This window comes from Xyrauchen texanus, chromosome 18 (genome assembly GCF_025860055.1).
Source record: "Xyrauchen texanus isolate HMW12.3.18 chromosome 18, RBS_HiC_50CHRs, whole genome shotgun sequence".
Classification (NCBI taxonomy): Eukaryota; Metazoa; Chordata; class Actinopteri; order Cypriniformes; family Catostomidae; genus Xyrauchen; species Xyrauchen texanus.
Window position 1 is genome coordinate 20,194,548 of NC_068293.1, and position 15,948 is coordinate 20,210,495.

General features: G+C 36.1%; 2 protein-coding genes across 4 annotated transcripts; both read left to right on the forward strand.

The window, feature by feature from the left end:
• Window positions 1-3,105: 3,105 nt before the first annotated feature.
• Window positions 3,106-6,466, forward strand: si:dkey-57a22.15 (uncharacterized protein LOC795575 homolog). Of its 3 annotated transcripts, XM_052148717.1 has the most exons (4): window positions 3,106-3,268; window positions 4,569-4,640; window positions 5,705-5,947; window positions 6,082-6,466. In XM_052148717.1, exons 1-4 carry the CDS (start codon window positions 3,251-3,253, stop codon window positions 6,352-6,354), a joined length of 606 nt encoding a protein of 201 aa, XP_052004677.1. In that variant the 5' UTR covers window positions 3,106-3,250; the 3' UTR covers window positions 6,355-6,466. The 3 variants fall into 3 exon arrangements, with proteins under 3 accessions (XP_052004677.1, XP_052004678.1, XP_052004679.1); XM_052148718.1 differs by lacking the exon at window positions 4,569-4,640 and having other exon boundaries at window positions 3,108-3,268; window positions 6,082-6,465; XM_052148719.1 differs by lacking the exons at window positions 3,106-3,268; window positions 4,569-4,640 and adding an exon at window positions 5,526-5,550 and having other exon boundaries at window positions 6,082-6,465.
• Window positions 6,467-8,421: 1,955 nt separating this feature from the next.
• Window positions 8,422-9,437, forward strand: LOC127659149 (gamma-crystallin M1-like). The gene is made up of 3 exons (XM_052148819.1): window positions 8,422-8,499; window positions 8,664-8,915; window positions 9,112-9,437. The coding sequence occupies exons 1-3, from the start codon at window positions 8,428-8,430 to the stop codon at window positions 9,385-9,387; spliced, it is 600 nt and encodes a 199-aa protein (XP_052004779.1). The 5' UTR covers window positions 8,422-8,427; the 3' UTR covers window positions 9,388-9,437.
• Window positions 9,438-15,948: the final 6,511 nt, after the last annotated feature.

Here is a 15,948-nt window from a genome sequence, read left to right on the forward strand (position 1 = left end):
TAATCATATCATATTACACTAAAAAGTTAATCTGCAAGATTGCGTTACTGATTGCAATTTTTGTCATGTAATTTGTAATCAGTTCCCGATTACAATTCAGAAGTAATCTGCCCAGCACTGCTCCAAAATATCTCACACACGTGTTCTTGACATGCGCACATGTTTGTTTACCTGAGATTACTTCTTTATCTAGTGCATCTTTGTGACAACAACTGCTCAAATATGAGTGTTTCCACCTTTTGGAACGACTAATTCAAGACACGTGGTTTGAAAAATTGGGCTGCGCGCATTCGATGTTCGAGCAATCTGCTGATGACGAAAATTGCATCATGTGTCTGACCAAAATATAGGCAACTTTGGGCTTAACTCCAGGGGGTTCTTGAGAGAGTTTAGAGGTTGCTTACGAAAATATTTTCATCATCAACCGATATTAAAAAACATAGATAAATAATTTGTTCTTTTTTTTTCTTTTAACCAAACTTGTGTCTATGACTTTACATTAAATAGTGACATTTTCTTACCGTCAGTCAGTTTCATGAGAGCATGCACTCTTGCTCTCTTTCTCACACAAAAACATTCACAGTGCGCCCATGGAGAGAGAATACGTGCTCCCATGCAATCGACGGTGAAAAGAAATAAAATTTTTGAATACAAAAGTAAATTACATTTTACTCTCCATGCAAAGTTATAACATAACATAATTACTTACATTATCAGCAACGCAATCCTGTTTTAAAAGTAACCTTCATTATTCTGACATTATTTGCCCTGTAGTCTTGAAAAGAAGAAAATATGTGATGGCTGGCTGTACCTCCTTGGCCTGTAGGCTGCTGTTAACTGCTTGTGTGTTGGTTCTGTTCACTGCCAAACCAACCGGTTTACGGAGGCTTCAGATGGGTCTTAAAGGTGTCATTTAGGAGGCCACCTACTTCCTTGCACGGCTGCCGAAACTTAAAATATAGGTTAATCATGTATCATTTCTTACAAATATTACCTGACCCCCACCCCAGGTTACAATGTCTGCCACAGCCCTTTATTAACTCAATGATAATACATTTTGAATTATTGAAAATTTTAATATTAACTTTATCATATCAGGATATCGGTTTCGTAACAAAAAAGTTTTTTATTTTTTTTTTTATTTTTTTTTTTTTTTGACTGCAGTTTAGCAATGATATTGTAGAGCCTGTCAACAACTTTGTGTATCTGGGATCCTTAGTGACAGACAACGGGGACCTAAAACCAGAGATTACCCGCAGAAGAGCCCTGGCTGCGTCAGCTCTGCAGTCTCTCTGGAAACCACTTTGGAGGCACCAGTCCATCTCACGCAAGACGAAGCTCCGGATTTACAACTCAGCAGTACTCTCCATCCTGCTTTATGGCTCGGAGACTTGGCCCTTAAATAAGACACTGATTACAAGATTAGATGGCTTTGATTGCAGGGCCCTCAGGACCATTGAGAAGATCAGGTGGCCCCAGCGGATTTCCAATCAAGTGCTTAGAGCCCGCACGTGCTAGCCCAGAGCATCTTGCCTGGCTGCGCAACGTCGCACCCGCTGGCTTGGCCATGTCCTCCGTTTGCCTCATGACCACCCGACAAGAGCCATTCTCCAGTTTGATCCGAGAGTCGCAGGCTGGAGACGACCACGAGGTAGACCCCGCACCCGATGGCTTGACGTCCTTGCGGGCGACCTCCAACAACATGGAGTTGCTGTGGAGGATGCAGAGCAGATGGCACAAGACCGTCAGCAATGGAAACAACTGGTTCATCTGGTCGGCTCAACGCACAGGGATGGGACGCCCCCATACCCATCGCAGGAGCCAAAATAATAATAATAATAATAATATCAGGATATCAAATGTATGTGCACAAATGGAAATACATGCTTTTACAAAAAAAGACAAATTAAATGATTTCAGGAAAATGAAAACAGAAATGACAAATAAAAATAGGTTTTTTTATGTTTTTGGTAAATTTTACTACTGTGACTGTAGTGCAATCTCTGATTGGGATAGAAATGCCAATGGTGAATTACTTCAAATAAAATGTATAAATATTATAAGAAAAGTACAATAAATGAACTACAGGTTCATTAAAATATAACAATATTAAGAAAAAAACAAAGTACAATGATGTCAAATCTATTATATTTCAAAATGTTAAGATTATTTAAAATATCAGGGTGTACTTAATAATTTCTATGATTTAGGTCAAAACGGTTCGGCTAACAAACAAAATTGGGAACCCCATTTCTATAAGATTTCTTTCTTTCAGATCTTTTTTGCTTCTGCATTGATCAACTGTGCTAATGTCGGACTGATTGAAGTATCTGCTTGCTAGAGTGGATGAGGTCCTGTGCATTTTGATGAATAGGGAAAAACTGAACCAAGGCCAGGCTAAACATCACCAGATTGTTTCATTGCCCCCCTGATTTCAGCCCCTATTACTTTCTCCCATGCTAGATTTATTTGAATGACAATACTTTATGCTGTGCAATCACACAGCTGCTTCTACAATAGGTTTTATAAAAGACAGTGATAAACTGGGTGCCACTGTTGAGCAGCAGCCCTGCCAGGTGCCAACATGGCTATCGGAAAGTAAGATAGCCCAACTATAGGGGACGAATGTACTACGTTAGACCAGGTGAATACATGAAGCATGGTGACTGGGGAGGAACAGGCCCAAAACTTGGATCCCTCCGAAGAATCACCACTTTAAACTAGTCTACATGTATTGCGCTGCAGCACATGTACTAAATAAATTCTCTTGAGTGAAACCTTTGCTTGTTTTGGTTATTATTTTAGTTTTAGTGTTTTCATGTGAAATTACGGACATTATTGTAGAAAACACAACAATTAGCTATTCAAAACTTAACTCATGAGTGACTTTTTCTTTTGCAAACCTATTTACCAGACTGGAAATTATTCATTGTCTATCACACAGTTTATAATTTTGGCTGAACAATATGGGGCTCAGTCTGGATTAACTGCCCTGCATTGTAGTTAAATCCATCAATAACATGACTGTGAAACAAAAAAGCAGCCCAGCTATTTAAAGGCACATTGACCCCAGAGGAATTTTAGGACCGTTTTAAAATCCATATGCATCTGATAGTGGTACAAATTGGCAATCAATCCCATATACCTTAGGAATTGGAAAGATCATGCTGTCCCTCCTAAACATACATTTAGTGATCGAAATGCAGCTTTATGATGTGAAGAAGACAGAATGAGAAGACAAAATTATTAAATGTTTCTGGATTTGACTGTAAGTACAGTATGTTATTGTTTGTATACATGTAGGGCTTTGTGATTGAGGGGACATTTTTTGCCCCTTTATTTTGCAATACTGCTATTAGGTTTGTGAAACGTTTTGTCATTTTACATAACACATGAATCATTTTGGCACATATATTCTGTAGTTGAATGGTTATTTATGAAAATGGAACAATAAAAATGAAAAGGTTTACTGCTTTTTAAAAAGTATTTGGTGTAGCAGAGATGCCTTTTAAAGCCTGTTGTATTTATATGTATTAATTTGAAGGTCCAGTAAGTAATTTTTTCCTAAACTATCTTACACTTTAAAATATTTAAAATGCCTATAGGGTACAACGGCACACCTTAAGGAAATATTGCTTTTTTTTTTCAGTCACCAAATGTATCAAGACTGAAAGAATATATTTATTGAACATTGATGGAGCTACATATTTAGTGTGAAATTAAATAATAACAGAACTTTGTTTTAAATAAAATTAATCTTTTTAAAAAGGTGGTTAGGGGGCCTTTAACCGCACTTGGGGTAAAAGGACCACACTCTTGTGGTAAAAGGCTCCCAGGGGATTTATAGTAATTTTGTATTATACAAAATTTGTCAACCAATGCAAATAATTTTAAGATAGCAAAATGCTTTTTTGAGTAGCAAATTAAGATGATGCTTATTCAAAATAACTACAGAAAAGGGTGCACCATTTCCTGTTAATTTCAAACACATTTGGCATTTCAAAACATCACAAGTATTCTATACAAAATACATAACAAAATATCTCCAATATGATTGGATCAGTCAATGTGACCCCACTTTGAAAACATTTTGAACAATAACCAGTTGAACAATATTAGATCAAACTACCTTAAAATCAACCTTTAGACATGATACACAATGATTTCATGGATCAGGGAAATTTTGCAGTTCAAATTAACAAAAAGGTGTTTAAGAAAGTGCTGTGGTAGTTTTTGAAAATAAAGTTGAACACCTTTGGGGGCCTTTAGACCTGTTGTGTCCAAAGAGTGGTTTCCCTGATGGTGGCTGCCACTTTGAGATCAAATGACCAGTTAAAATTCACTTTATTTTAAACTTTATTTCACTTTATTTCACCCCCCTGTTATTGGACACTTTCAGGTGACAAACATGCCTCTTTGACATTTGACACACACACACACACATTTAATTTAACAATGTTATAATATTATTAGTATTTGATAGATGTTCTCACGTTGTTCAGAGAAAACATTATTTTATATCATTAAAGAAGCTAACAAATTAAGCTTTTATGTTTTCTCTTTTTCAGGAAAGCTATGCTAGTGTAAACAACATTCTTCTCATCATCTTAACAAGGTCCTTCTCATCACACAACCACAATGTAACATTTAAAAATCTTTTACATTTTCAATTTTTAAGAACATAAATATGTTACCTGGATGAACACTTTTATTTCATCATTCAAAACAAACAAACAAACAAACAAACAAACAAACAAACAAACAAACAAACAAACATAATTATTTTTATACTGTATGAACTATATACTATAACCCCTAACCATACCCCTCACAAAACACTTTCTACATTTTTACATTTTCAAAATGTGTTTAAGCGTTTTGAATTATGGGGACACTAGAAATTTCCTCATAAACCACATTAATAGTATAATACCCTTGTAATTACCAGTTTGTAACCTGAAAAAAAGTCCTTGTAAACCATAAAAACCTGCCCACACAGACACACACAGACACACACACACACACACACACAGACTCAGTAGAGTTAATTAAATAATACAAATTATTTTCTTCTCAGTTTTAAAAAGGAATGCTTTCAAAACTCTTTACATTTATGGGTCATTTTTAACTTTTAGGAGGATAGATAGATTCCAACTACATTTTAATCATATGTTTGGTTTGGAAGCCAATGCAGTTGAAAATACTGTTGAGAATGGGGGAAAAGTAACTGCTCCCTCTGTTGAACAACATTTTTAATGGAAAGGGGATGTTCCATATTGTTCTGTGTGCATTGTGCTTTGAATGTGTTGGTGCTTTACCAGTCCTTTCCCTGGCCCATGAAAGAGAAAACACCAAACATGTAATTATTTATCCTTTTTCAAGTAAAATCCATATTTCTGAGCCCAATATTGTGCTCCAACAAAAGGTAAACATGTGCCAGTACCCTGACATATTATGTGTTCATTTGAATAACAATACTTAGTTTGTCAAGAGGCAGTATAAATAGCTTGGGAAGCATATGGAATCTCTCCAACGGAGACCATGGGCAAGGTAGGATTTTTGGCACAACTATATTATGAAATTGACACTATATTAAACCTCCCCTATGTATACTTTTCTTTGCTGACCGCTTCAAATGGATTATTCTCCCAATCTCTGGACTCGTATTTCTGAAGTAAAATTTTAATTTTGCTCCATTTTCCAGATAATTTTTTTCGAGGACAAAAATTTTCTAGGTCGTAGTTATGAGTGCAGCAATGACTGCACAGACCTGCACACTTACTTCAGTCGCTGCAACTCCGTCAGAGTGGAGAGTGGCTGTTTCATGATCTATGAACGTCCAAATTATATGGGCCACCAGTATTATATGAAAAGAGGCGAGTATCCTGACTACCAGAGATGGATGGGCTTCAGTAGCTGTATTCGATCCTGTCGTATGATTCCAATGGTGAGCTTCAATGAATATGATATTCTTGTGGAGATACCTTTTAAGCTAATGTTTAGCTTGTCAGTCATTCTCATTAAAATCTGGCCCTTTCAAGAAGTGTACTGACACATTCCTTTGCATTTTGATGTCAACAGTACAGGGGTCCTTACAGACTGAGGATCTATGAGAAGGCTGACTACAGCGGTCACATGATGGAATTCTTGGACGATTGCCCCTGTGTGTCTGATCGTTTCCACCATCGGCATGTGTACTCCTGTAATGTGATGAATGGCTACTGGATCTTTTATGAATATCCCAACTACAGAGGGAGGCAGTACTTCCTGAAACCTGGGGAATACAGGAGATACCGAGACTGGTGTGCTACCTGCGCCATTGTGGGCTCCTTCAGACGAGTCACTGATTTTTAGCCATTCTGCTTGCACTTCTTTATATGAACTGTTCATTTACTGGTTATAAGCATTACTGTTTATAAACATATATTACTTCTTATGCCTGAATAAAAAGTAATACAATTATGTTTGTAATATTAATGCACTTTTTAAATTTTCTCAGCACTAAATCATCACACCTCTTAGAACAGAAAGTTTTTACCACATTCAAGAAAGAAAGTATAATATTCATTACAAAAAGTATATTAGCATTAATAATAGAAATATCAGCATATACAATATAGCAAAACAACACACAAAAAGCTTTGAAACTGAAAGATTCTGTAACATGAAAAGATGATCCTATTGTTGAATAGATACAGCATCAAAAATATAGTATTTCAAATAAGTGCCCTCACAATCACTGATATCTACTTGATAATAGGAGAATGAAGCAAAACATTTTAAATTTTTAGAGGTGTATAAATAAGAAAATTAATAAATAATAAAAATTGATAATAAAACAAACATTATTTCACTTTTTTATGCACAAATAAAAAACAACAATTCATACATTTTGATTAAAGTATTAATATTTAGCAAATAATGTATTACAAAAAATAAAAAATAGCATGCACACACAAGAGGATCTCTTCTTGTGTAGTGCAAGTAATTATAAATACTACACAAAACATATTTTTACTGAATAATGTTGTGATTTGGCAGTATAGTGAGAATTTTTTTACTATTATTGTGACTATTATAGCCATATGCACAGTTCTCTTGAATTATAAAGTGAATGTCACTCTACGTGCATAAGATTATATCAAATAATTATACTTTGGTATGAAGAGCAATTAAAGTGCCCCTAAAAAGGATAAGCCCAATTAAGTAGTAGGGGCAGTGGTGGCTCAGTGGTTGAGGTTCAGGTTTACTGACCAGAAGGTCGGGGGTTCAAGCCCCAGCACCACCAAGATGCCACTGTTGGGCCCTTGAGCAAGACCCTTAACTCCAGGCTGCTCCGGGGGATTGTCCCTGTAATAAGTGCACTGTAAGACGCTTTGGACAAAAGCAGATGCTTAATGCAATAAATGTAAATGTAGTTGTGTGTTGATGTTAAGAGCTTATATTTTACTTGATGTTTGTAGAGTGTCACCGTTACTGAGGTTTGTGTGACAAGTGTTCACAGCTATGTGCCTCCTGGGCACATTACAACATGTGCATCCCTGTCACTCATGAGGAGACCATCCTTCAATGCAAATATTGTGTGGCTATCATGACATGAAAGCACCACTGACAGCAGTGCAGTGGCAGGTCTTAAGGTTCAGTGAACTAAAGTGAACCTCAGTGAACTTTTCCCTAACTATATCTGAAATTCAGCTAATTAAACAGAAGTTTTCACATCTTAGTTCAATCATTTCAGACAACTTTTTAATTTGTGAGATAAACTTTTCTAATTAAGTCATTAAAACACAAAACATGTACTAAATATGATGAGTTGAATCAACAAAAGTTATTTTATAGCACAGTTAATGTGATGAACAACATATGCATATTTCGTTTGAATTTCAGGGGAACTGATTTCATGCACCCACTAAAAATCACCGCAGCATCAGGTGATAAAAAACAATTATGAAAATGTTTTAGAAAAATCAATTCTGAGAAACGTTATGCAAAATGTGTTTGCAGAAGCCACTTGCTTTGAAATAGTAAATATTTAAAGGGAACTAATTTATTTGAGGAGAACAACTTTTACACTTGATCTGAACACTTGTAATTTGCCCTTTTAAAATAATTATGACTGTTTCAATGCAAACATATTTGATCTAATAAGAGAAAAACTATTTGTCACTTTTTGTCATTGTCATTATATCATTGTCATTTTTGATGTTCAAAGAACTTTCACTCTGGATGTGACCAAAGCTCTGCATATACTGTAAAAGACAATGCATGAAAAGCTGCCAGAGATGTATGGATGAAAACTATTGTTTCAGTTCACAAGACCAAATCAGCAGAAGCCATACTACATGTTCAGTTCTGCTTCATCAGCTTTTGGCATTTGAATAACAACAAAATGTGGGTCCCTGGATTTTGTATATAAACCACCACCAAATGCTATCAAAGTACAAAAGTACAGTGAGCTGCAGCATTGAGGAAAAACAACACACTATCACAATGGGCAAGGTAATAGTGCTTTAAATAAAAGTATATGTTTAACTTTTGAAAGAAAGTTGCAGGTTCAGTCACTTGCTTAACTCATTTAATGGCTCATTTCAAACTATTGCAGTTTGGATCTAAAAAGCAATTAATTTATTTTAAATTACTGGGATTTTTTATCCCATGGACAGATCATCTTCTATGAGGACAGGAACTTCCAGGGCCGCCACTATGACTGCATGAGTGACTGCTCTGATATCTCCTCATACCTGAGCCGTGTTGGGTCCATCAGGGTGGATAGTGGTTGCTTTATGGTCTATGAGCGCAATGGCTTCATAGGCAACCAGTTCTTCCTGAAGAGGGGCGAGTACCATGACATCCAGCGAATAATGAGCATGGGCATGATGTTCGACACTATCAGATCTTGCCGCATGATTCCTCCAGTATGGGTCTCACTTATGCTTCTCTGAATTTATAGCTGCCACTTTGTCTATATATATAGTGTTGTGCTAATTTGCAATAAAAAGCCACCAAACTCTAGGAAAGCATGAAATTAAGCTGATGATGAATTTAATTGTTTACTGTTGTATTGCTGCTAAATAATGAAGGCACTCTAATGAATCTCTATTTGTTTTACAGTACAGAGGATCTTTTAGAATGAGGATTTATGAGAGGGATAATTTCGAAGGCCAGATGTATGAGTTGATGGATGACTGTGACAACATTATGGACCGTTTCCGTATGTCTGATTGCCAGTCCTGCCATGTGATGGATGGTCATTGGCTCATGTATGAGCAGCCCAACTACAGAGGCAGGATGATGTACTTCAGGCCCGGAGAATACAGGAGCTTCAGGGACATGGGATACAGCAACATGAGATTCATGAGCATGAGGCGTATCAATGACATGTGTTAAACCTCTAGATAAAGTGTTAAAAATAAATAAAGTGTTATTTTCAGAACAAGCTTAGCTGAGCTGTCCATTTTGTTATTGGATAAATGACTGGCTTACCTATTAAAGGGGTCATATCGTTATTTCTTTGTAATTATTATTATTATTTTCCCTTTTATAATGTTAGGTTTCTTAGTCCAAAAAACACTCATAATTTAGATTTACATGACTGCTGTCCAGCCTCTATCTGACACTTAGTCTTAGAGTGTCAATTTTTTTTTATGATGAGCCTTTAAGACTTCTTTGTAAATGTCCTCTTTGCATCTGAAATGAGTTGTAGAGCTTGGCTTGCGGGTTTGCTGTCAGGTCCAATAGTTGCCTCTGTCCCATCTTTCATAACAGTCTCTTTTTCCTCATATCTGTTATCTTACCTTTTTCTTATTACTTAAACACTGAATAGGTATCGTTGTTGTGTAAATATGGGTGATATATTTATCAATTTTAAAATAAGTTTTTGCAGCTTAGTTTCAGTTTAATGTCCTTTCTAGACTGGAGAGGAAGTTTTCGTTTTTCTTTTTTATTTAACATTTTTGCTATTATAATTTTTATTGATTCATATGTGAAATATGGAATAAACAGAACATATACACACTGAATCAACTTAGCTCACATTATATCCCCAACTCCACCCTGCCCCTCAAAAAATATCCCTATAGTCAAATCCTAAATTGCACCATGCACACTTACAGTCAGGTCCATAAATATTGGGACATTGACACAATTCTAATCTTTTTGGCTCTATACACCACCACAATGGATTGAAATGAAACGAACAAGATGTGCTTTAACTGCAGACTTTCAGCTTTAATTTGAGGGTATTTACATCCAAATCAGGTGAACAGTGTAGGAATTACAACAGTTTGCCTCCCACTTTTTAAGGGACCAAAAGTAATGGGACAATTGGCTGCTCAGCTGTTCCATGGCCAGGTGTGTGTTATTCCCTCATTATCACATTTACAAGGCACAGATAAAAGGTCCAGAGTTCATTTCAAGTGTGCTATTTGCATTTGGAATCTGTTGCTGTCAACTCTCAATATGAGATCCAAAGAGCTGTCACTATCAGTGAAGCAAGCCATCATTAGGCTGAAAAATGAAAACAAACCCATCAGAGAGATAGCAACAACATAAGGTGTGGCCAAATCAACTGTTTGGAACATTCTTAAAAAGAAAAAACGCACCGGTGAGCTCAGCAACACCAAAAGACCCGGAAGACCACGGAAAACTGTGGTGGATGACCGAAGAAGTCTTTCCCTGGTGAAGAAAACACCTTTCACAACAGTTGGCCAGATCAAGAACACTCTCCAGGAGGTAGGTGCATGTGTGTCAAAGTCAACAATCAAGAGAAGACTTCACCAGAGTGAATACAGAGGGTTCACCACAAGATGTAAACCATTGGTGAGCCTCAAAAACAGGAAGGCCAGATTAGAGTTTGCCAAACAACATCTAAAAAAGCCTTCACAGTTCTGGAACAACATCCTATGGACAGATGAGACAAAGATCAACTTGTACCAGAGTGATGGGAAGAGAAGAGTATGGAGAAGGAAAGGAACTGCTCATGATCCAAAGCATACCACCTCATCAGTGAAGCATGGTGGTGGTAGTGTCATGGCGTGGGCATGTATGGCTGCCAATGGAACTGGTTCTCTTGTATTTATTGATGATGTGACTGCTGACAAAAGCAGCAGGATGAATTCTGAAGTGTTTCGGGCAATATTATCTGCTCATATTCAGCCAAATGCTTCAGAACTCATTGGACGTCGCTTCACAGCGATGAACGGGATGGACAATGACCCGAAGCATACTGCGTAAGCAACCAAAGAGTTTTTTTTAGGGAAAGAAGTGGAATGTTATGCAATGGCCAAGTCAATCACCTGACCTGAATCCGATTGAGCATGCATTTCACTTGCTGAAGACAAAACTGAAGGTAAAATGCCCCAAGAACAAGCAGGAACTGAAGACAGTTGCAGTAGAGGCCTGGCAGAGCATCACCAGGGATGAAACCCAGCGTCTGGTGATGTCTATGCGTTCCAGACTTCAGGCTGTAATTGACTGCAAAGGATTTGCAACAAAGTATTAAAAAGTGAAAGTTTGATTTATGATTGTTAATCTGTCCCATTACTTTTGGTCCCTTAAAAAGTGGGAGGCACATATACAAACTGTTGTAATTCCTACACCGTTCACCTGATTTTGATGTAAGTAACCTCAAATTAAAGCTGAAAGTCTGCAGTTAAAGCACATCTTGTTTGTTTCATTTCCATTATGGTGGTGTATAGAGCCAAAAAGATTAGAATTGTGTCGATGTCCCAATATTTATGGACCTGACTGTATAACACTGTACAAACAAACAAAATATTGTTTTAGAACAAATAATAGAAAATAATAGAAAAATCAACAAACAAATAGAAAAGAAAGAATTCCACAGTGAATAGAATTTACCATTACCACCATAATTCTGTTTATCTCCACATCCTCTCTGACCTCCGTCCTCACTGACAGCCCTCCAGAAAGGCCAAATACCTGTCCCATTTCTTACCATACATGCCTATTTTGCCAAGCTGTTTATATGAAATATTTTCAAATGCTGCCACCCTACCCAATTCGGTGAACAATTCTTGAAATGAGGAAGCACCAATTGACTTCCATCCTCTTAAGAATTAACTGTCTGCCAATCTTTACACTAGACTGGACCCAGGTTTTGGATATTTGTCACCTAATTTAATGACCGCCCCATCACCCAATATACATAGTGTGGGGCAGAATGAAATTTTGAATCTAAAATCTCACCCTATCAAACGACTTCTCTGCGTCAAATGAGACTGCAGTGATTTGGGAATGATAATTCGCTACTGACAATATAATATTTATAAAATGTTATCAGAAGAACTACGACCACATATAAACCCCACTTGATCAATATGTATAATGTATGTAATTACTTTGCTTAATCTTGGATCAGGGAATTTGGACAATAACTTTTACATTAATTTATGTCTTTATCTTTTTTAAGAACGAGACTCGTCAGGTCTTGCACTGTGGTTGGCGGTAGTTCACCTTTCTTGAATGACTTACATAAATTTAGCCAGTTCTGTGACATAAGATCTAAAACAATTCTGTGGCAAAACTATCTGGCCCCAGTGCCTTACCTGTTGGCAAGGCTTTAATTACCTCAAAAAGCTCCTCCAAAGTAATGTCTGAGTCAAGAAAGTATTTTTGATCATTCATCCATTTAGGAAGTTCTAATGTCTCTACGAAATTGCTAATATCCTTATTGGAAGATGTGGATGTGGAACTATAAAGATTGAAATACAATTATTCAAAGGCTTTATTAACCCTCTGGGGTCTGAGGGTGTTTTGGGCCCTGGAGAAGTTTTGACATGCCTTGACATTTGTGCTTTTTTCAGTTGCTTAAAAACGTATTAATGGATAAAGTATGATAACACTGTATTCAGCACAAACTGGGCTACAATAATATGTGAGCAACATGTATGTACAGGTTTGTATTTTTGAGAAAATAACATTTATCCATGATTTTTGAAAAAACAAAAATGTTAAGTCATTGAAATAAGGCCATATAACACATACTAAACATTTGTCCACAAGACTTTTGAGAACTGGATCTTGTAGCCTAGAGTTTTTGCTACAAAATGATGTGAAAACCATCCTGATCACTCATTCATACAAAACAATATAGTAATTGAACCTTTGTAAGACAATTTTAGTGTTGAAAGGTCATATGCGAGGAGACGTGAACTATCATGAATATTGAGGTGATTTACACCTGAGGAGACAAAAGACCCCTCCCCTGGGCCTATCAATGAGGAATCAGAAAGAGAATGAATGTGAGGAGACTTAATGATCAAAATCAATTTTTAAGTTAAAAGAAGTCATCTGACTGTACATTTTCTTTAAATAAAGACTTCACTTAATTTTAGACCTACACTACCGTTTAAAAGTTTTAGAAGAAGTCTCTTCTGCTCACCAAGACTGCATTTATTTGAACCAAAATACAATAAAAACAGTGATACTTTTAGAAAAAGAAAAGTTTTCTATTGAATATATTGTAATAGGCAATTTGTGATCAAAGCTGAATTGTGATCAGCATCATTACTACAGTCTTCAGTGTCAAATGAAGCACAAGCTTTGTTGATGATAATGAGGCAGCATAAACACTAGATAAAATATAATCTAAACATTCATATTATTTTTTATATCATATTACATATCATAGTTATATCATACAGCATACAACTTAAATACCTGCTTTAGCCGAAACAGCATTTAAATGTAACTAAAACTTGCTTATAAGGACATATTACAAATGTCAATATTCTGAATCCTGGCTGGCAAGTCTGAAAACAGTCCCACTAGTAAAATATGTACATGTTTATATAAAATAGCATGTCAACTAATGAAAACTAAATGACTTACTTGTCCAAAATTGTAACCTGGGCTGGATCAAGTCTCTCTTCAAAATACAAACATTCATCGGAGTCCCCCTCTTCTTCTGAGGAAAATGTTAACTCTTCCTTACTATCCATGAGTTTCCTCACCTGTGTATCCTTACAAACGAGCAGTAAAGTGAATGACTTTGTTTTTAAGGCACTGTCAGGGGCATTTACCATTTGCATTGATCTTCTCAGCACATTAGCGTATGAATGGCATGCTCTGGTGGTGGGTGTGATCACATTATCTATAATTAGATGAACCAGTAAAAACTGTACATCGCTTGGTTTCATACAGATTACATTGCAGGAGAATGTTTCTTTTAAATGTTGTTTTATTTAAAAGTAGAAATCTTAAGCTTTCTTTAGACATATGTTTTATGTTTGTGTGATAAGTATTCGCAGAGTTTCAGTTCATTTTTTAACGTGTTTCAGAAATATGCTTGTGAACCCAGAGACTGCTGACAGCTCACCCTTTTTATTTTCTTCATTTTACAAAAGCACAAGGTTTTGTTGTTATTGTGAGTGTACACAAATAAAAGTAGACCCTTTTATAGTCTGTAATGATGTCTTACACTTATCTGTATGCCCCAAAATGACGGAGTATTTTAAGTTGTTTCCACTGTAATGATGAAAATATCCAGCAGGATATGCCGGCGCATCCGTCGACCCCCATATCCGTGGGAGAAGTAAATATATTGCCTCCAGAAGACTTCACTGGAGAAATGGTGAAAAAACTTTCTCTGTTTTATGTATCTGGCAAGAAGTCTCCCCGCCTTGTCCCCCCAACTCAAAATATATCTGTCTGCCCTTAATAACCAAAACACTACCTCTGTGACAAAAGCTACAAGTATTGTACCAATATTTTAGCTGAGTCAACATTCTAAGACCATTGGATGACATTCTGTGATTCAGCTCAGTTACAGCTCTTTTAATACTCTTTCAAATTCTTTGAATTCCTGTATTTTGATCTTTTTAATGAAGGAGGAATATTGTAAGATCTGCTCCCTAAGAAATGACTTAAGCGCCTCCCATGCCACGCACATAGATGACGCTGAAGATCAATTGGTTTCTACATAAGCATTAACTATCTTTATCTTTTGTTGAAATGCTGGGTCCTGTTGAAGGGATGTATTAAAGTGCCAATTATATGATTTTTCTCTGTATGTGGCAACATCTCTAAACACTACAAAGTATGATCTGGAACTAAAATGTTCCCAATTGAACAGTCAGTGGCAGATGTAAGAAGAGACTTATATATATATATATATATATATATATATATATATATATATATATATATAAAATTCTAGAATAAATCTTATGAACTGATAAAAAAAGGTGTAGTTCCTCCCAGATGGGTTCAGATGTCTCCAAATGTCTGTAAGACAAAGATTTTTACACATCCTCTGTAGTGTCAATGTTGCTCTATAGGGTTTAATGTCTAATGATTATTATCTGCACAAGTATCTGGCTCCTGTGTGCAAATTCATGTGTGCAGAACAAGGAAAGGCTAATTTTCCCCTCTTTGAATGGGAAGATAATAATAATAAAAAAAGAAAAAACAGATATAATGTTTTTTTTTCAGTTGTAGGCTAAAAAAAAATTGTGTAAAAAAACAGTTCAACATTAGATTGCCATTGTTCTCTTATGTGGATGATATTGACAAAGATACAGAATTTAGCAGATCTAAATATTCTTCCTCAGTTTTAATAATTTTATTTTCAAAGTAAAGTTGGCCCACAAGACTCCACGTGCCGAAGTGTCCTTGGGCAAGACACTGAACCCCAGGTCGATTCCAATGGTAGGCTAGCACCTTGCATGGCAGCTCTGTCGTCATTGGTGTGTGAGTGTGTGCGTGAATGGTTGAATGAGCCACAGTGTAAAGCACTTTGAAAACCACTAAGCATAAAAAAGCGATATATAAGTGCAGACCATTTACCATTTATACATCTAGAACTTGAAAATTGTAATTGAACACCTCTTTTAATGTAATTAAATACTATTTTAATGTAAATAAACACATATTATTAACAGTATTGTTAATTGTATAAATAAACATAAGTTGCGAACAAAAAAAGCA

Bases quoted from the DNA above. Each gene is read 5' to 3' on its own strand.
- si:dkey-57a22.15 (XM_052148717.1), top strand. The intron at 4,641-5,704 runs GTAACATTTAAA...TCCATTTTCCAG, and splicing joins TCTCATCACACAACCACAAT to ATAATTTTTTTCGAGGACAA. The intron at 5,948-6,081 runs GTGAGCTTCAAT...TGATGTCAACAG, and splicing joins CCTGTCGTATGATTCCAATG to TACAGGGGTCCTTACAGACT.
- LOC127659149 (XM_052148819.1), top strand. From the start codon at position 8,428: ATGCTATCAAAGTACAAAAGTACAGTGAGCTGCAGCATTGAGGAAAAA. The intron at 8,500-8,663 runs GTAATAGTGCTT...TCCCATGGACAG, and splicing joins ACACTATCACAATGGGCAAG to ATCATCTTCTATGAGGACAG. The intron at 8,916-9,111 runs GTATGGGTCTCA...TTTGTTTTACAG, and splicing joins CTTGCCGCATGATTCCTCCA to TACAGAGGATCTTTTAGAAT.